This window comes from Bufo gargarizans, unplaced genomic scaffold (genome assembly GCF_014858855.1).
Source record: "Bufo gargarizans isolate SCDJY-AF-19 unplaced genomic scaffold, ASM1485885v1 original_scaffold_1766_pilon, whole genome shotgun sequence".
Taxonomy (NCBI): Eukaryota; Metazoa; Chordata; class Amphibia; order Anura; family Bufonidae; genus Bufo; species Bufo gargarizans.
In genome coordinates, this window is record NW_025334504.1 from 90,345 (window position 1) to 112,175 (window position 21,831).

Genomic DNA, 21,831 nt, shown 5'->3' on the forward strand with positions numbered 1-21,831 from the left:
TCAGGGAGCTGAACAGTATCACAATTTGTGACCCTTATCTGCTTCCTCTGATTGTTGGGGGATAAAGTTTTTTCCAAGTTGGATCTAAGAGGGGCATACAACCTGGTCAGGGTCAGAGAAGGAGACGAATGGAAGAAGGCCTTCGATACCCCTGAGGGCCATTTTGAGAATTTGGTTATTCCTTTTGGTTTGATGAATGCTCCAGCCGTCTTTCGGCATTTTGTGAACAGCATTTTTTATCATTTAATGGGGAAAATTGTATTAGTGTATCTAGATGACATTTTGATTTTTTCTCCTGATTTCAAAACTCATAAGGAACACTTACGTCAGGTCTTGCTCATCCTGCGGGAGAATAAATTGTACGCTAAACTGGAAAAATGTGTGTTTGTGGTTCCAGAAATTAAATTTCTGGGGTTTCTTCTCTCCGCTTTCTGGGGTTTCTTTCTCTCCGCTTCTGGCCAGACAGATCGCGTCAATCAGAATCTGCGCTGTTTTTTGGCGGAGAATCAGGAGGATTGGTGTTCTTTTTTGTCCCTTGCTGAGTTTGCTTTAAATAGCCGTCGTCAGGAGTCCTCTGATAAGTCACAATTTTTTGGTGCATAAGGGTTTCATCCGCAGTTTGGGACATTCTCTGGAGAGGGGTCTTCTGATTTACCTGATGAGGACAGATTCTCCTCGTCTTTGTCATCTATTTGGCAAAAGATTCAGGATAATCTAAAGAGCATGAGTGAGAGATATAAGCGTGTGGCGGATAAGAGACATGTGCCTGGTCCGGACCTGAATGTTGGTGATCTGTTGTGGTTGTCTACTAAGAATATCAAATTGAAGGTTCCCTCCTGGAAGTTGGGTCCTAAGTTTATTGGGCCTTACAAAATCTTGTCCGTCATCAATCCTGTTGCCTACCGTCTTGATCTTCCTCAGACTTGGAAGATCCATAATGTTTTTCATAAGTCCTTATTAAAACCTTATGTCCAACCCATTGTACCCTCGTCTTTGCCTCCTCCTCCGATTGTGGTTGATGGTAATCTTGAATTTCAAGTCTCTAGGATTGTGGATCCTCGTGTTGTCCGCGGTTCTCTCCAGTACCTCATTCATTGGGAGGGTTATGGTCCTGATGAGAGGATGTGGGTCCCAGTGACGGACATTAAGGCCACTCGTCTCATCAGGGCTTTCCATAAGTCCTATCCTGAGAAGGTGGGCTCTGAGTGTCCGGAGTCCACTTGTAGAAGGAGGGGTACTGTCACCACCAGACATCTGAGAAGCTCTGACAGACGTTCTTCAGAACCTTCTCCTTGAGGTTCCTTTTGTTTTGCCTTCGTTTTCTCATCTCCTTAGCCTCTCTCAGCTGTCATGTAGTTGCACTGATTGCATCCCTTTAAATCCCTTCCCATACTGCAACACTTTGCGGTTTATACAACTTCCTGGAGTGTGTGCATGCTGGATGCTACTACTGAGTCTTCTACAGATAAGTTTTGTTCATTCATTTGTGTTTTCCTGTTTGCTGGATCCCAGGTGACCCTGACTGCCTCCGTATCAAGTGTAGGGAGCCGGTGGTCGTGTCCCCTCACTATTATAGGGTGTTCAGGTGTTATACAGTCGAGGAGCGAGGATATGCGATCATCTACCATTGAGATTTTTGCATAGGCTGAGCAGTTAGGGAGAGAGCCAGGTCTGTTGCAGGGCTCTCCCTTTGGTTCCTTAGTTTTGGATCCAGTCAGTCGGATCTTCATTTTGTGTCTTCTAGTTTTCTGTACACCTTCCGTGACAAAAACCTAAGATTATCAAGACAACAATTAAGCCATCTATGTGATACCTGACAGCCATTTTCATCTTCATGGCTGCTACAGGGGAAATGTCTGACTGGGTGTGATGTCCTTCGGCTGTTAATTGGATGATGGCTCCTTTCTGAAAGAGGCTGTCTCTGATCCATATTCCTCTATTGTGTGGCAATATTACATGCTATGGAGGTACTAATGGGTTCTATATGTATTTTTTTTAGGTATTTTTGTGTTCCTCGGTGCTTTTCTGGTTGCTGTCGGTACAGTACGTGCATCACGGCTCCTCCATTCACAATTACTTCGAAATATCCTGCGCGTTCCTATGCAGTTCTTTGACACCACTCCAACTGGACGCATTGTCAACAGGTTTGCCAAGGTCAGTTCCTTCAGTCTCATTTAATGTTTTTACTAATCTAAAGCTCACAGGTTTGGGGCAGGAATGTTAGAATGTTAAGATAAAATTACCTTTGTAAGAATCCTTGTAAAGGTGAAGTAACAAGACATTGAGTTTCCTGAATAGTCAAACACCTAGACGCTCCACCACATAAAATAGTAAGAAACACTGGTCAATACCTATCTGTGAAATTCTGCATCTTTCTCCATTCGCTCCTGTTTTTAGACTCTGGCTGGACAACATGTTGTCCATAATGATGTAGCTTGACCACATTGTCCAGTTGCTGCTGGCCACCATGATGGTTCATCCATAGTGATGTAACAGCCAGTAGCAGCTTCCGTATTATGAATGGCACATAGTAGGTAGGGCCCCTTTACAGATTTTGCATTGGGGCCCAGGATGTACAAGATTATTTTGACACGTTTTGTGGAAGATGTTAAATAGGACAATATGTTGTTGTTTGCTTCCAGGACATCTACAATGTGGATGAAACCATCCCCATGTCGTTCCGGAACTGGGTTGCCTGCATTTTTGGAGTGATCGGCATCCTCTTTATGATCTCCTTGGCTACACCAATTTTTGCCGCTGTCATCATACCGTTGGCCATTGTGTATTATTTAGTCCAGGTAAGCATTTGCTTCCTTTCCTCATCTTCCATGGGGTGATGTCCTACTTTCACAGTTCTCCCAGGGCATCCAGTACTATTATATTCCCCATGTTTATTTATTTCTATTACATTCCTTAAAGGGCTAGTTAAAGTGTCTGGACCTCAAGAAAAGCCACCAATGGAGTGCAACACAGCTATAAAAGCTATTGGATAAATGATTAGCTAAATGACACAACATCAGAGGAGTCTAAAGTTTCCTTTTCAGGGTAATAAGTGTTCACGTCTATAAAATAATCCCCAAATTTACACAGTAACACAGGGATTATGTATTTGATGTTCTAAAAATTACTGTGTCATGCTCCTACCCTCCTAGATTTCTCTTGTAGATTACATGTTCCCTTAAAGACCTATAATCCTGTGGATGTCTTTTTATTATAACAATCATTTATTGTCATTGTACCTGCAGAGGTTTTATGTTGCCACCTCACGTCAGCTGAGACGTCTGGATTCAGTCACCAGGTCACCCATCTACTCTCACTTTGGGGAGACAATCTCTGGTCTGTCAGTCATCCGAGCCTATGGACATCAACAGAGATTCATCCAGCACAATGAAGACACCCTAGATATCAACCAGAAGAGTGTTTACTCCTGGGTTGTGTCCAACAGGTAAAGGGGCTTTTACACGGGCTGAGAATTCTGTAGATAATCGCTAACGAGCATTCATAAAAACGCTCCACAGCAATTATCTGGTGGGGTAAATGTACCAGCGATTTACCCGATGAACGAGCAAAATGCTCATTCATCGGGTAATAAATAATTTGTGCGGTCACAAAAATTATCAGTTGCCCGCAGCAGATTGTTCTGTGTATGGGGATGAGCGATGGCATTAGTGAGCAGGTGATTCCTTCCTGACTATCTGCTGCTGTATCGTCCCGTGTAAAGGGACCTTAAGAAATTGATAAGGCAAGTGAGTAGATAATCTGGAGGAATCTCTAGTAATCTCCTTATTATGTGATGTATCTGCAGATGGCTGGCCATTCGACTTGAATTTGTTGGGAACCTGACAGTGTTCTTTGCTGCTCTCTTCGCTGTGTTAGGCCGTGGCACGGTGGACAGTGGGACTGTTGGACTATCCATTTCCACAGCTTTCAATGTGAGTCAATGTGAACCAGAAATACAATAAATGAGTTGTGCTTTTTCGAAACCCCAGAGTGGACAACTGTTACAAAGAGCATCTAAGCCTCTGGAGGACCTGTCCTGCATTACTGCATTGTAATGATTGACTTCCCCAGCTGCAGGGAAACTAAGCACTTCCAGTTTTCCCCCACTGATTACTGCTGATTGCTAGAGGGCCCAACAGGGACACTATCTGTAATCAACTTTTTGACAAGGAACTGAGTAGAGATTGTTCAAACTAGAAACCCCTTTAAATATCCTTGTATCTGAAGTATTCATAGGCTACATGAGGACCCATAGAAGTAAACAATATGGTGTTCCCTATTTTTTCTGATTTACTCCAACACATCAATACATCCAAGTCCTTTTAATGTGCTTCATTAGTTGTGAAGTATGTCCTGAACCTTTGGACTAGTTCTACTCGTTGGTTCTCCAGTGTTTCCATGCAGGGGCAGATTTGGAACTTAAAGTGGCCCTAGAAAAAAGAATAAAAGTGGCCCCATGTTGTAGGTGGGTCCAAATTGACAGAAGCTAGGCCGAAACAAGTAGGCGGGGACACCAGAAGTAGGCAGGGCCTGCAGTACCGTAGTGCAGCACAGAATACCACCCCAGCAGAACCAAATACTGCAGGACAGCAAAAACTACTGCCAACCCAGCCACATTATTCAACTGCATCACCATCATGAGGATGGTCACATAGTTGAGTTCAGGAAGGCTCCTGTGACCGTTGAGCATCAGATCATTATATATTATATTTTAATTTCTTATTGTACAGATTACACAGACACTGGACTGGATGATGCGGATAACGTCAGAGCTGGAGACCAATATTGTTGCAGTTGAGCGTGTCGATGAGTACGTTAAAGTAGAGAACGAAGTAAGTTCTGAGGGCGTCGGCCAACACTATAGACCTAAGGATAAAGTCAGTTTATCACATAGATTACCTTTAAGTCTTATATGTCATAAAAATCCCATGTCGTGCCTCTCTTTTTATGAAGTTATGCCACAGACTGCTTCTATATTGATTTCTGCTGAAATTAGAATGTATGAGGAGAAGTTAGCTGCTACCTCCCTCACGGATGACACTGAGAAACTATACTCCTTGTTCAGCTAATTCTGAGTGGGCCTTCGGCAATATTGCCCTGAGCAGGGAGGAGTTCTGACGTCAGTATGTCATACACCCTGCCGAGCTTTCTGGCTTCAGCCCTCCCCCTGCAGCCCCAGCGTGATGGACTCCCATATAGTTCAGTGTATTACACATGTAGAAAGTAAATATTTTATACATATACTGTATATATCGTTGTATAAACTCAGCGTTCTTTGCTATGTTCATCTATCAGGCAGAGTGGACAACTCAGAAGCGCCCCCCACAGAACTGGCCAGATAGAGGTGTTGTGCAGTTTGTGGACTACGAGGCCCGTTACCGATCTGAATTAGACCTTGTTCTACATGGGATTTCATGCACTGTTGACAGTATGGAGAAGGTAATATGAGACTGTATAATCAATGGATGGATAGATCCAAAGATTGGTGGATAGATCCATAGGTTAGTGGATGGATCCATAGACGGATATGGGGATAAGTTCAGGTGCATGCTACCATGGCTGCAGTGTAAAAACAAAGAAGGACTACAAGTTTCAGCATACTTCTTTATGCGCAAACATTGAAAACATGAAAAGATGTAAACTGCATTTCTGCTGTACTTACTATATCAATATTTAAAGCTCTTTGCACATATTTTTGATCAAGAATATGTTGGGCCCATCTACCAGCGACAAGGTGGCTTCTATCAAGCAGGACTGACACTACCAGTCTTGTCTCTTCTGGGCTTTTGTCCTACAAAATTCAGGGCAATGCAGAATCCAGCTATAGGTCACTCTGCCTAGTGCATTGATTCAGAGTATCCCATAGCTGGATTCTACTTTTCCCTGAATGCAGTTTACATTTATTCATATTTTCAATGTTTGCATGAGTGTCTTTGTGCAGAAAGTAAAATGCTGCTATTTGTAGTTCTTGTTTGCTTTTAATCCATAGATGGATAGATAGATAGATAAGAAATAGATATGAGAGAGAGATTTGATTAGCTGGATACAGGAGCGATAAATAGATCCAAAAAAATATCTCGCCTCACCACAGGCACTAGTGGGAATACGTACTCTGCACTGGAGGTGCAGTAACCCAGTGGTTCACAGCTAAAAGGGTTAATTTTGTAAATTACTGCTAAAGGTTAATATTCAGGTTTACCGCTCTACTCCCAAAAGGTGTTATACAGGAAATATTATGGTGGTTCACTTTTTGACGTTTTTCAAAGCGCTCAGACATTGACTTCTTGTGGTATTTTGTGGGCCCACCTACTTCTTCTGTCCTGTATTCACCTTGTGTTGGTCTTCTGTCAGTATGGATTCACCTAAACCATGGGGCCACTTTTAGTATTTTTTTTTCCAGGGTCTGTATATGGACTCTATATTATGGAGGTCCTCCATTGAAGGATGTATGTAAGGAGATCATGAACTATGTAATATAACATACTTTAAGTTCACAGTCCGCCCCTGTACATTCCTGCTCTGGTGAGTTGGACTGTGGAAAGTGCGGCCACTATGCTGTAATGCAAACATAATCTCCCAGAATTCAGTGCAGCTCGATCAGTGCATGGTCAGCTAAATGCATTGTATGGTGGCTGCTGACAGGGTGTTGATGGATGCTAGCAGCAGTCAGCAGAAATGCAAGTCCTGATCGGGATCGGTAACGAGTTAACTGAAAAACTCATCCCTGCTACATCTGTAACTGAACACTTCATGTGACCGCATATAACTGTTGATCTGTCCCTCAGGTTGGAATAGTTGGAAGGATGGGAGCTGGAAAATCTTCCCTTACGAATTGCCTCTTCCGGATCATTGAGGCAGCAGGGGGGAAGATAATCATTGATGGTCTGGACATCTCCACCATTGGCCTCCATGATCTGCGCAACAAACTAACTATAATTCCTCAGGTAATTCACCCATCATTTATGGCTGACTAGAAGGCTAGCTTTCATATATAAGAAGTTTAATCACATAGTCACTGGTCTCAGTGGTAAAACTGTGATTGGTCTCATGGCTGAGGCCAGTACACCCCCCCCCCTCCCCCTTGGCCCATTTCTTCATGATCCTGTTCATCCCCTTTAAATTTAAAATGATGTCTACCTGTAATCACTACATGGGGGAGCTTATGTGCTTTCTGCATTGTGTTTATTCAGATCTAAGTGTCTAAACAGTAGGAAGCTCCCTCTAGTGGTGGTTATAGGCAAACATAATTTTCTCATTTTAAAGAGGTTGTCCTACCTGGAACATTAATGGCGTATTAACAGGATGTGCCATAAGTGTCCAGCAAGTGTGGTTTCCAACTCTGGGATCCACTCCCATCTCAAAAACAGGGCCTGAAGTAAATGGAGAGCAAGCTGTGCATACGTACCCACCCTCTATTCGCTGCTGTTGGACCAGAATTGCCGAGCACTGGTTTGGCTATTCTCAGAAATCCCAATGCAGTGAGTGGAGGGGTAGCCGCGCATACATGATGTGGTTTCTGTTCACTTTGGGGCCCTGTTCTTAAGCCAGGAGCAGGTTCCTGGGATCAGCACCATAAATGTCCCAGATGGAACAATCGCTTTAATTCTGTCTATGCAACAAATTCGGATGTTTGTCTCAGCAAAAAGGGCTCTAAAGATTTAATATGAAATTCATCAACACATAATGATGGATTGGTTTAAATAATAAATAAAAAAATGATGTTCAAGGGTGAAAAACACGCTCCCTTATAGACATGCAATGTTAGTTATCACCCCTAAAGTCCTTAGAAACTGTGATTTTCTATAGAGTAAATAATGAAAAAAATCTAACATGGCTGACTTATTAACCCTGACTTCTCCAGACTGGGGCAAAGCTGTGCATAGGTGACTGCTGCACCCAGGCCTGGTGTCTGATGGGGCGCACAATGCTACATAAAGACACCAGTATTACAAATGTCATATGGTAGGCGGGGAGACTTTTACAGATTTTGCATGTACATTAGTCCTCATACGTGGATGGTGATTTTGGGCATGTGTCACGCCCAAGTTTTGCAGTGTAGAGGTCTGCCATAAGAATGAATGGGGTGTGCTGCGACACACGGATTGGAAAAAAATCGAACTGCTGATTTTTTTGGAGATTGGGATGTTGCAGTTGCAGCCTACTTGCGAGCTGCGCTGTGACCTGATTCATTTCTGTGGCAGCCCTGCTACACTGCCATGCCCAAAATCGCTGTGTGGCCGTACCCTAAATCATCAGCAGATCCCACACGCCAAATGACTAGGTCTGTCCATAGCTGTGTGTATAAAGAATCGTTCACTTTCTCTGCCCTTAAAGGGTAACTGTCATGTTTTCATAAAAACATTTTTTTTGCATATGTTACTGCTGCAGCAGCATTATGCATAAAGCAGTCTTTAGTTTCTTCACATACCACTGTTTTCCTTGCATTTTTCCCTTAGTTACAACTGTTTAAACATTTACAATATGCAGACCTTCCCAAGATGGCTCCTCTGCCAGTTCTCTAAAAGCCAAAACTGCTTTCCTTCACTTCTCATACACACTTGCTGTAGCCAGCAGCTCCCTGCCAGCCAATCAGATTGGATTACTGAGAGACACGCCTCCTCACTCTGAAGCCTAATGCAGGCATGCAGTGTGAAGGACCGCCCCTCCGTTGTCTTAGCCAGAGACAGACAAGCCCTAGCAACTGTCATCAGTTCATAATCAAGAAATGTGACATAAAGCAAACTATGTAGTAAATGTCACAAGACAGAATAAGAAATCTGATAAATTAACTTAAGAAATGGAAAAAGCATCAGCACATACAGTATAAGACCTAGTTACATTGTTAATGAATGAATAATGGAGGAATCTCTCTGCAGCTATTAGATTATTTCCATGGAGAAGCAGAGAGGTGGTGCTGTCAGCGTCTCCGTCATTACCATAAAGGGAGGCTATGTGTTCTTTCATTATTTACAAGGAGGCAACACTATGTGTGCCTAATGTATTTACAGGGAGAGACAAGGAGACTGTACTATCTGTGTCTACATTATATACATGGACACACACGGAGACAGTACGATCTGTGTCTACATTATATACATGGACACACATGGAGACAGTACTATCTGTGTCTACATTATATACATGGACACACATGTAGACTGTACTATCTGTGTCTACATTATATACATGGACACACATGGAGACAGTACTATCCGTGTCTACATTATATACATGGACACACATGGAGACAGTACTATCTGTGTCTACATTATATACATGGACACACATGGAGACTGTACTATCTGTGTCTACATTATATACATGGACACACATGGAGACAGTACTATCCGTGTCTACATTATATACATGGACACACATGGAGACAGTACTATCTGTGTCTACATTATATACATGGACACACAGGGAGACAGTACTATATGTGTCTACATTATATACATGGACACACATGGAGACAGTACTATCTGTGTCTACATTATATACATGGACACACATGGAGACAGTACTAACTGTGTCTACATTATATACATGGACACACATGGAGATAGTACTATCTGTGTCTAAATTATATACATGGACACACATGGAGACAGTACTATCTGTGTCTACATTATATACATGGACACACATGGAGACTGTACTATCTGTCTACATTATATACATGGACACACATGGAGACAGTACTATCTGTGTCTACATTATATACACGGACACACATGGAGACTGTACTATCTGTGTCTACATTATATACATGGACACACATGGAGACAGTACTATCCGTGTCTACATTATATACATGGACACACATGGAGACAGTACTATCTGTGTCTACATTATATACATGGACACACATGGAGATAGTACTATCTGTGTCTACATTATATACATGGACACACATGGAGACTGTACTATATGTGTCTACATTATATACATGGATACACATGGAGACAGTACTATCTGTGTCTACATTATATACATGGACACACACGGAGACAGTACTATCTGTGTCTACATTATATACATGGACACACATGGAGATAGTACTATCTGTGTCTACATTACATACATGACATAAAGAAAAGGAGCATCCCTCGGCGCAAGGAACCAACCAGAGGCAGACGATGAATCTTCAAGAGTTTTATTGCAATCACACAACGCGTTTTGGGGAAAGGGTCCCCTTCTTCAGGTGAAGAATATTGCATAGAGAGTGGAAAAACATGCTGGGTATATATACACAAAACAAGGGTCACATGCAAACAAGGTCAGGGGAGAGGTGGGCGTCACCTCAGAGAAACACCAAACTAAAAACAAAGTAATTGGTACATAAAGTAATGCAATTAAATATACAGATGAACAAACTGACCCTTTGGGTTTACAGGCTGATTCATAAGTGTATTTATAAAACATTAACATAAAGAAGCATCGCTTCTAGATTCAGCCCATGGCTGGGGAGGAGAAACAACGTCACACATAGTCACATGATCGCAGTTCCGATCATGTGACTTGTTGCTGGGTGACAGGATGCTAATCGGCCGGCTTATGAGGAAACTCGGCATACTGAAGAGTCCTGCGTCCTGCTGCGTTCTTGATATGATCGGCAGCGCTACAAAGGGAAGAGATGTGACGCCCTACTTGACTAAAGATAGAAACATTAGCAGAGAGATTAAGATGGATGAATAGATAAATGAATACATGAATGCATGAATATAAAGACATTAATCCAAAGTACAATCTAATGTGATTAATAAATTGAATGCAAAGGGAAGGGGCAATCTAAAGCAAATATCTTGGATATAGATTTAAAATATGACATATACAGACGTGGACAAAATTGTTGGTACCCTTTGGTCAATGAAAGAAAAAGTCACAATGGTCACAGAAATAACTTTAATCTGACAAAAGTAATAATAAATTAAAATTCTATAAATGTTAACCAATGAAAGTCAGACATTGTTTTTCAACCATGCTTCAACAGAATTATGTAAAAAAATAAACTCATGAAACAGGCATGGACAAAAATGATGGTACCCCTAGAAAACACAGAACATAATGTGACCAAAGGGACATGTTAATTCAAGGTGTGTCCACTAATTAGCATCACAGGTGTCTACAACCTTGTAATCAGCCATTGGGCCTATATATATGGCTCCAGGTAATCACTGTGTTGTTTGGTGATATGGTGTGTACCACACTCGACATGGACCAGAGGAAGCAAAGGAAAGAGCTGTCTCAAGAGATCAGAAAGAAAATTATAGACAAGCATGTTAAAGGTAAAGGCTATAAGACCATCTCCAAGCAACTAGATGTTCCTGTGAGTACAGTTGCACATATTATTCATAAGTTTAAGATCCATGGGACTGTAGCCAACCTCCCTGGACGTGGCCGCAGGAGGAAAATTGATGACAAATCTAAGAGACGGATAATCCGAATGGTAACAAAAGAGCCTAGAAAGACTTCTAAAGAGATTCAAGGTGAACTTCATGCTCAAGGAACATCAGTGTCAGATCGCACCATCCGTCGTTGTTTGAGCCAAAGTGGACTACATGGGAGACGACCAAGGAGGACACCATTGTTGAAAACGAATCATAAAAAAGCAAGACTGGAATATGCCAAACTACATGTTGACAAGCCACAAAGCTTCTGGGAGAATGTCCTGTGGACAGATGAGACAAAAATCGAAGTTTTTGCCAAGGCACATCAGCTGTATGTTCACAGACGAAAAAATGAAGCATATCAAGAAAAGAACACTGTCCCTACTGTGAAACATGGAGGAGGCTCTGTTATGTTCTGGGGCTGCTTTGCTGCGTCTGGCACAGGGTGTCTTGAATCTGTGCAGGGTACAATGAAATCTCAAGACTATCAAGGAATTCTAGAGAGAAATGTACTAGCCAGTGTCAGAAAGCTTGGTCTCAGTCGCAGGTCATGGGTCTTGCAACAGGACAATGACCCAAAACACACCGCTAAAAACACCCAAGAATGGCTAAGAGGAAAAAATTGGACTATTCTAAAGTGGCCTTCTATGAGCCCTGACCTCAATCCTATTGAGCATCTTTGGAAGGAGCTGAAACATGCAGTCTGGAAAAGGCACCCTTCAAACCGGACACAACTGGAGCAGTTTGCTCATGAGGAGTGGGCCAAAATACCTGCTGAGAGGTGCAGATGTCTCATTGACAGTTACAGGAAGCGTTTGATTGCAGTGATTGCCTCAAAAGGTTGCGCAACAAAATATTAAGTTAGGGGTACCATCATTTTTGTCCATGCCTGTTTCATGAGTTTATTTTTTTACATAATTCTGTTGAAGCATGGTTGAAAAACAATGTCTGACTTTCATTGGTTAACATTTATAGAATTTTAATTTATTATTACTTTTGTCAGATTAAAGTTATTTCTGTGACCATTGTGACTTTTTCTTTCATTGACCAAAGGGTACCAACAATTTTGTCCACGTCTGTATATAGAAAATGCATTAGTCCCACAAAGGATTCCACAAAAAATCGCCATAAAATCGAATAGGTGATATCAGGTCTGTCTGTATGGGACTCTGTATACGTGATTCAATGATTGATAAAAAACTGATATACTAAAAAAAATGTAATGTATAAATATATATATATACACTCACCTAAAGAATTATTAGGAACACCTGTTCTATTTCTCATTAATGCGATTATCTAGTCAACCAATCACATGGCAGTTGCTGCAATGCATGTCGGGTTGTGGTCCTGGTCAAGACAATGTCCTTAAGTCCAAACTGAATGTCAGAATGGGAAAGAAAGGTGATTTAAGCAATTTTGAGGGTGGCATGGTTGTTGGTGCCAGACGGGCCAGTCTGAGTATTTCACAATCTGCTCAGTTACTGGGATTTTCACGCACAACCATTTCTAGGGTTTATAAAGAATGGTGTGAAAAGGGAAAAACATCCAGTATGCGGCAGTCCTGTGGGCGAAAATGCCTTGTTGATGCTGGAGGTCAGAGGAGAATGGGCCGACTGATTTAAGCTGATAGAAGAGCAACGTTGACTGAAATAACCACTCGTTACAACCGAGGTATGCAACAAAGCATTTGTGAAGCCACAACATGCACAACCTTGAGGCGGATGGGCTACAACAGCAGAAGACCCCACCGGGTACCACTCATCTCCACTACAAATAGGAAAAAGAGGCTACAATTTTGCACAAGCTCACCAAAATTGGACTGTTGAAGACTGGAAAAATGTTGCCTGGTCTGATGAGTCTCGATTTCTGTTGAGACATTCAAATGGTAGAGTCCGAATTTGGCGTAAACAGAATGAGAACATGTACTCATTATGCCTTGTTACCACTGTGCAGGCTGGTGGTGGTGGTGTAATGGTGTGGGGGATGTTTTCTGGGCACACTTTAGGACCCTTAGTGCCAATTGGCCATCGTTTAAATGCCACGGGCTACCTGAGCATTGTTTCTGACCATGTCCATCCCTTCATGACCACCATGTACCCATCCTCTGATGGCTACTTCCAGCAGGATAATGCACCATGTCACAAAGCTCAAATCATTTCAAATTGGTTTCTTGAACATGACAATGAGTTCACTGTACTAAAATGGCCCCCACAGTCACCAGATCTCAACCCAATAGAGCATCTTTGGGATGTGGTGGAACGGGAGCTTCGTGCCCTGGATGTGCATCCCTCAAATCTCCATCAACTGCAAGATGCTATCCTATCAATATGGGCCAACATTTCTAAAGAATGCTATCAGCACCTTGTTGAATCAATGCCACATAGAATTAAGGCAGTTCTGAAGGCAAAAGGGGGTCCAACACTGTATTAGTATGGTGTTCCTAATAATTCTTTAGGTGAGTGTATGTATATACATATATATATATATATATATATATATATATAGCGTATATACTCGAGTATAAGCCGACCCGAATATAAGCCGAGGCCCCTAATTTTACCCTCAAAAAATGGGAAAAATTATTGACTTGAGTATAAGACTAGGGTGGGAAATGCAGCATATGTGGGGGATCTGTGGAGGACGCTGTTATGTGGGGGATCTGTGGAGGACAGTGTTATGGGGGATCTGTGGAGGACACTTATGGGGACCTGTGGATGGCACTGTTATGGGGTGGATCTGTGGAGGACGCTGTTATGGGGTGGATCTGTGGAGGACGCTGTTATAGGGGATATGTGCTATGACACATAGGACCATGAGGGGGGGCTGTATAAAACATATAGCATCTTATGCTGGTCCCCCTCATGGCCCTATGTGTCCCCTCGTGTCCTAAACTGCGCACATAACTGCCTTTGCATGTAAAGTATGTTACACCTGTGTAAAACAATCTCTCTCCTATTGATAACAGGTCCGGCTGTACTCACTGTTACGATGAATGCACTGCAGCGAGCGGGAGCTGGCTGGCCGGCGCGTGACTGACATCACTTAGTAACGCTCCTCCCACTTCAGGAAGCAGGAGCGTTACTTAGTGACGTCAGTCACGCGCCGGCCGGGCCGCTTGCTGCAGTGGCATTTTCGGGTCGGCCAAATCGAGACTCGAGTATAAGACGAGGGGGCTTTTTGAGCACAAAAATATGTGCCAAAAAACCCGTCTTATACTCGAGTATATACGGTATATATAGAAATAAATACATATCTATAAAAAATAATACATAATAGATACTACAGACTAAAGAATAAATAATTAAATAATAAAGATAGAAATGTATATATAGAAATAAATAAATAATTATGAACATGATTAAAACAACAATATTAATGATATAAAAAATTGATGATAAATAATCTATAATATCAGTAACAATAGTCATGTGACCCTAAAAATTTATTTCGAAAGCCTCATTCAGACCGTTTGGATTGAGACAATCGAGTTTAAAAATCCAATACATTTCACGTTTGCGAAGGGTCTGAATGGCATTAAGACAGTTGTCATTTACCTGTTCGATGGGTGTGACCTTAAACCCAGAAAAGCACCCATCGTGATGTTCTGTCGCATGGCGGGATATACTGTGCTGTAAAAATGTATTTTTTACATTAGGTCTGTGCTTGTTAAGCCTATTCCGTAGGGTTTGGATGGTGCGACCTACATACTGTAGGCCGCATGGGCATTCCAACAGGTAAATGACATTCTGAGAGCCACAACTGAGATGGTTTTTTATATAAAAGGAATCCCCAGTAGATTTGCTGCGAAAGGATGATGTAGTGTTAATGGTCAAACAACACAAACACCTCGATAAATTACATTTATAACTTCCCAAAGGTCTTGAGACTAGATTGCTCACAGTCGGCTACACACACTGTGAGGGTAAGCGTCTAAGTCTGCTGGGGGCCAAGACACTCTTAAGGGTTTGTGCCCTCCTAAAAGTCAGTCTGGGCTGACCGGGTAGCATTTGTCTCAGGTGTGGATCCCTTTTTAATATGTGCCAATGTCTAGACAGAACGTCTGTAATAGCGTCATGGTTGTTCCCATATGTCGTCAGAAAATTCATACAGAAGTGTTCATTGTCAACATGTGTTTTTTTGCTCTTAGTTAGACACATACTTTGGGATAGGCCCTTTACTCTTTCATATGCAGCTTCGACTATCTTTGGGGGATAGCCCTTCTTCAGAAACCTATCACGGATGGTTTTGCTTTGACAAATGAAGTCCTTATCAAGGGAACAGTTTCGTCTGACTCTTTTGAACTGACTAAACTGAATATTCACCTTCCATTTCTTATAGTGGGTGCTGGAATAGTCCAAATAGCTATTACAGTCAACCCTTTTAAAAAAGGTTTGTGTGATGATGGCCTTCCCGCTGGCTTCCAGTTCTAAATCAAGGTATTCTATCTTGACACGATTGGATGTCCCTATCAGATTTATTCCCCAATTTGTGGAAAAAAGGAGGAAATCGAGGCATCATCATCATTCCATATGAGGATCAGGTCATCTATGTATCTACGATAGAAGACAATGTTGTCAGTCCAATACCTAGAGCCATAACTTGCCTTTATACGTACATTACATACATGGACACACTTGGAGACAGTACTATCTGTGTCTACATTATATACATGGACACACATGGAGACTGTACTATCTGTGTCTACATTATATACATGGACACACATGGAGACAGTACTGTCTGTGTCTACATTATATACATGGACACACATGGAGACAGTACTATCTGTGTCTACATTATATACATGGACACACATGGAGACAGTACTATCTGTGTCTACATTATATACATGGACACACATGGAGACAGTACTATCTGTGTCTACATTATATGCATGGACACACATGGAGACAGTACTATCCGTGTCTACATTACATACATGGACACACTTGGAGACAGTACTATCTGTGTCTACATTATATACATGGACACACATGAAGACAGTACTATCTGTGTCTACATTATATACATGGACACACATGGAGACAGTACTATCTGTGTCTACATTATATACATGGACACACATGGAGATAGTACTATCTGTGTCTACATTACATACATGACATAAAGAAAAGGAGCATCCCTCGGCGCAAGGAACCAACCAGAGGCAGGCGATGAATCTTCAAGAGTTTTATTGCAATCACACAACGCGTTTCGGGGAAAGGGTCCCCTTCTTCAGGTGAAGAATATTGCATAGAGAGTGGACAAACATGCTGGGTATATATACACAAAACAATGGTCACATGCAAACAAGGTCAGGGGAAAGGTGGGTGTCACCTTAGAGAAACCCCAAACTAGAAACAAAGTAATTGGTACATAAAGTAATGCAATTAAATATACAGATGAACAAACTGACCCTTTGGGTTTACAGGCTGATTCATAAGTGTATTTATAAAACATTAACATAAAGAAGCATCGCTTCTAGATGCAGCCCATGGCTGGGGAGGAGAAACAACGTCACACATAGTCACATGATCGCAGTTCCGATCATGTGACTTGTGATGCAGTGCTTGTTGCTGGGTGACAGGACGCTAATAGGCTGGCTTATGAGGAAACTCGGCATACTGAAGAGTCCTGCGTCCTGCTGCTTTCTTGATATGATCGGCAGCGCTACAAAGGGAAGAGATGTGACGCCCTACTTGACTAAAGATAGAAACATTAGCAGAGAGATTAAGATGGATGAATAGATAAATGAATACATGAATGCATGAATATAAAGACATTAATCCAAAGTACAATCTAATGTGATTAATAAATTGAATGCAAAGGAAGGGGCAATCTAAAGCAAATATCTTGGATATAGATTTAAAATATGACATATATATAGAAAATTCATTAGTCCCACAAAGGATTCCACAAAAAATCACCATAAAATCGAATAGGTGATATCAGGTCTGTCCGTATGGGACTCTGTATACATGATTCAATGATTAATAAAAAGCTGACATACAAAAAAAAATGTAATGTATAAATATATGTATATATATATATATATAATCGTATATACTCGAGTATAAGCCGACCCGAATATAAGCCGAGGCCCCTAATTTTACCCCCCAAAAATGGGAAAAATGAGTGACTCGCGTATAAGACTAGGGTGGGAAATGCAGCATATGTGGGGGATCTGTGGAGGACGCTGTTATGTGGGGGATCTGTGGAGGACAGTGTTATGGGGGATCTGTGGAGGACACTTATGGGGACCTGTGGATGGCACTGTTATGGGGTGGATCTGTGGAGGACGCTGTTATGGGGTGGATCTGTGGAGGACGCTGTTATGGGGTGGATCTGTGGAGGACGCTGTTATAGGGGATATGTGCTATGACACATAGGGCCATGATGGGGGTCAGCATAAAACATATAGCATCTTATGCTGGTCCCCCTCATGGCCCTATGTGTCCCCTCGTGTCCTAAACTGCGCACATAACTGCCTTTGCGTGTAAAGTATGTTACTCCTGTGTAAAACAATCTCTCTCCTATTGATAACAGGTCCGGCTGTACTCACTGTTATGATGAATGCACTACAGCGAGCGGGAGCTGCTTGGCCGGCGCGTGACTGACATCACTTAGTAACGCTCCTCCCACTTCAGGAAGCAGGAGCGTTACTTAGTGACGTCAGTCACGCGCCGGCCGGGCCGCTTGCTGCAGTGGCATTTTCGGGTCGGCCAAATCGAGACTCGAGTATAAGACGAGGGGGCTTTTTGAGCACAAAAATATGTGCCAAAAAACTTGTCTTATACTCGAGTATATACGGTATATATAGAAATAAATACATATCTATAAAAAATAATACATAATAGATACTACAGACTAAAGAATAAATAATTAAATAATAAAGATAGAAATGTATATATAGAAATAAATAAATAATTATGAACATGATTAAAACAACAATATTAATGATATAAAAAATTGATGATAAATAATCTATAATATCAGTAACAATAGTCATGTGACCCTAAAAATTTATTTCGAAGGCCTCATTCAGACCGTTTGGATTGAGACAATCGAGTTTAAAAATCCAATACATTTCACGTTTGCAAAGGGTCTGAATGGCATTACGACAGCTGTCATTTACCTGTTCGATGGGTGTGACCTTAAACCCGGAAAAGCACCCATCGTGATGTTCTGTCGCATGGCGGGATATACTGTACTGTAAAAAATTATTTTTTACATTAGATCTGTGCTTGTTAAGCCTATTCCGTAGGGTTTGGATGGTGCGACCTACATACTGTAGGCCGCATGGGCATTCCAACAGGTAACTGACATTCTGAGAGCCAAAACTGAGATGGTTTTTTATATAAAAGGAATCCCCAGTAGATTTGCTGCGAAAAATCTAGCTATTACAGTCAACCCTTTTAAAAAAGGTTTGTGTGATGATGGCCTTCCCGCTGGCTTCCAGTTCTAAATGAAGTATTCTATCTTGACACGATTGGATGTCCCTATCAAATTTATTCCCCAATTCGTGGACCTCATCTTCTCAAAAAAGGAGGAAATCGAGGCATCATCACCATTCCATATGAGGATCAGGTCATCTATGTATCTACGATAGAAGACAATGTTGTCAGTCCAATACCTAGAGCCATAACTTGCCTTTATACGTACATTACATACATGGACACACTTGGAGACAGTACTATCTGTGTCTACATTATATACATGGACACACATGGAAACAGTACTATCTGTCCCTACATTATATACATGGACACACATGGTGACAGTACTATCTGTGCCTACATTATATACATTCATGGACACACATGGAGACAGTACTATCTGTGTCTACATTATATACATGGACACACATGGAGACTGTACTATCTGTGTGTACATTATATACATGGACACACATGGAGACAGTACTATCTGTGTCTACATTATTTACAAGGAGAGACAGAGAGGCAGTACTATATGGACTTTCTTCAAGGAGACCAGGCAGCAGTACTATCTGTGCTTATGTCATTTAGGTGGAAAAACAATGAGACAGGGACTAATTTATAAACATTAACAATATTTTCAGGGATAGACGGGAGGTAACAAAATATATGATTACATAATTTTGCAGGCAAATGGATATCTATGACACGTGGAAGGGTTGGTGGCGGGTTATCACAGCAGTTTGTCTCCCATAAAGCAATAGTGATATCACTGCCTTGCAGTCTGTTGGCCTTTTCATTTAGTGTATTTTTCCTCTGTAGGACCCGGTGCTGTTTTTTGGGACACTGAGGATGAATTTGGACCCGTCCAATCTGTACACAGATGAAGAAGTCTGGAAAGCTCTTGAACTCTCTCACCTCAAGCCATTTGTAGAAGAGCTGCAGGAAAAGCTCTTCTACGAAGTAAGTGAAGGAGGAGAGAACCTAAGGTAAGAGCACAGCCGCACTGAGGAGTCTCCTAACATGTGTTAATCACAGCAGGATCGTTCTGACAGACAAATCTTAAAACACAAGTTGCTTCCCCCTTGGATAAATGACATTTATTAAGCCACTTTGTATTTTTTGTGATTTGTTAATTTTACAGATTTTGTGATTTACCAATGTCTGCACATCTTCACATTCACACCTTGTCATGCTCTTGCTTCTACTTTTAATCTACTTCAGTCCAAATTGTATCCCGTTTTCATTGAAAAATTGAACTTGTAAACGTGTACATTGTCTTGCATTTCCCTCACAAATGTTGTTGTTTGCAGTGTCGGGCAGAGGCAGCTGGTGTGTCTGGCTCGAGCGCTACTTCGCAAATCCAAGATCCTCATTCTGGATGAAGTCACGGCTGCCGTGGACCTGGAGATGGATAATTTAATCCAGAGGACCATCCGCAGTGAATTTGCAGACTGCACAGTGTTGACCATTGCACATCGGCTGCACACCATCATGGACAGTAACAAGTGAGGACAATGCTTATCATCCCTTCTCCTTAGGCTCAATCACGTCAGACACTGGGCAGCATAGGTGTTAGTGCAGAGTCAAAGCTGACAACCTTTGTAGGCACGGTCCATGGTTTGACAGGGCCTCATGTATATTTTGTTCTGGCATTTTGTATGACTTTCCCCACCAACGTCCACCACACCTGATTGACATCACATGAGTGTGTGAAGGGAACTGACAACTGTAAGCATATATCTAACTCATAAAAAGTAGTTTCACATTTCAAGTCCCCTGAGTTCTTGACCTAAGTAGATACTGTCCCCTATGTACAGTAAAAGAATATGTACTTCAATGAGTAAGTACATTAAAAGGCAGACTACGAGCTGTAACCCAGGGTTAGGACTGCTCGAGAGTTGTATTTGTTTTGCTAGAAGTCCTAGTGATTTTCCAAGTTTCATCTTGGAAAATAATGGACACTTCCAGATTTTAAAACAACTAAAATGGATTCTGTAAGTAAAAATAGTAGTATAATAGTATCTTTTGTTATTTTCGTTTTCAGGGTCATGGTGTTGGACGCTGGAAAGATAATAGAATATGGTAGTCCAGAAGACCTCCTGGTGAGCAAAGGACACTTTGCCTCTATGGCCAGAGATGCTGGCATTGAAGACACCAACACCATATCACTGTGAGGCATAGAGGATGTAGACATGTGTGATGAGACCTCAGCACAGACTCTGTTAGAACTCTTTGAGCATTGACTGCTGCCAACCCAAGACAAGTCATGAAGCAATGTAAACTTTGGGAAAAAGATTCTCAGCAGTGGAGGGGAATATTGTTGATTGGAAAGTGGATTATAAGCTAAGATGACCAATCTTGTGTGATGTCATTGAATTTATAGTAACAAGTAAATATACGGTAATAATTATGTGACTGTAGCACTGTCCATATGGCTTCATCATACCTTCTCTGTAAAAGTCTTGGGTACTTTGGCGGAACATGGCATATTTAAATCCTGCATCTTTAGACACTTTTTTGACTGAAGGAAAATGTGTTCTCTTGCAATTGACTTTAACTGTGAAGCCAGGGTAGACGTGAGTATGAGCATCATACTTGTGAAGCTTAGGAGGATGTCCTGGTCTCTATCTCAAAAAATTTTCTATAAAAGTTCATGGAGGTGTCCCAGGCCAGATGAGCTGTGTGGGAATACAATGGGCACCTTCTACTGCATGTATTGTGGAGAAGCTGCCATGGCTAAGTTTTCCAAGAATCACCACCTTCTGTGTCTTTGGGTATGCCAACAAACTGTACGTTTCAGCAGTGGATTATTTTCTCCTGTTCTTGCATATGATGGTGAAGAACAACCAGGGAAGAATGGGCTGCAAAAAGTTGGGATTCTAGTTGTGGCACCCAGTCATCCAAAGAACTAATTCTTCTGCTTCGGTGCCCCTTTTTCTTGTATGTTGGGTTATCATGGGAAATAAGGCAGATGTCCACTTGCATCTCTCTAAGATGTT

At 41.7% G+C, this 21,831-nt stretch overlaps 1 protein-coding gene across 1 annotated transcript in view; it reads left to right on the forward strand.

Annotated features, from left to right (window-relative positions):
- Window positions 1–21,313, forward strand: part of LOC122923585 (ATP-binding cassette sub-family C member 2-like) — a 92,578-nt gene extending 71,265 nt beyond the window's left edge. Inside the window, exons 15-24 of the mRNA XM_044274440.1 lie at window positions 2,000–2,154; window positions 2,643–2,798; window positions 3,246–3,445; window positions 3,806–3,932; window positions 4,731–4,832; window positions 5,296–5,439; window positions 6,786–6,944; window positions 19,652–19,818; window positions 20,143–20,337; window positions 20,877–21,313. Coding sequence (XP_044130375.1) covers window positions 2,000–2,154; window positions 2,643–2,798; window positions 3,246–3,445; window positions 3,806–3,932; window positions 4,731–4,832; window positions 5,296–5,439; window positions 6,786–6,944; window positions 19,652–19,818; window positions 20,143–20,337; window positions 20,877–21,006 — 1,535 coding nt within the window. The 3' untranslated portion in view covers window positions 21,007–21,313. The remainder of the gene's footprint in view (window positions 1–1,999; window positions 2,155–2,642; window positions 2,799–3,245; window positions 3,446–3,805; window positions 3,933–4,730; window positions 4,833–5,295; window positions 5,440–6,785; window positions 6,945–19,651; window positions 19,819–20,142; window positions 20,338–20,876) is intronic.
- Window positions 21,314–21,831: the final 518 nt, after the last annotated feature.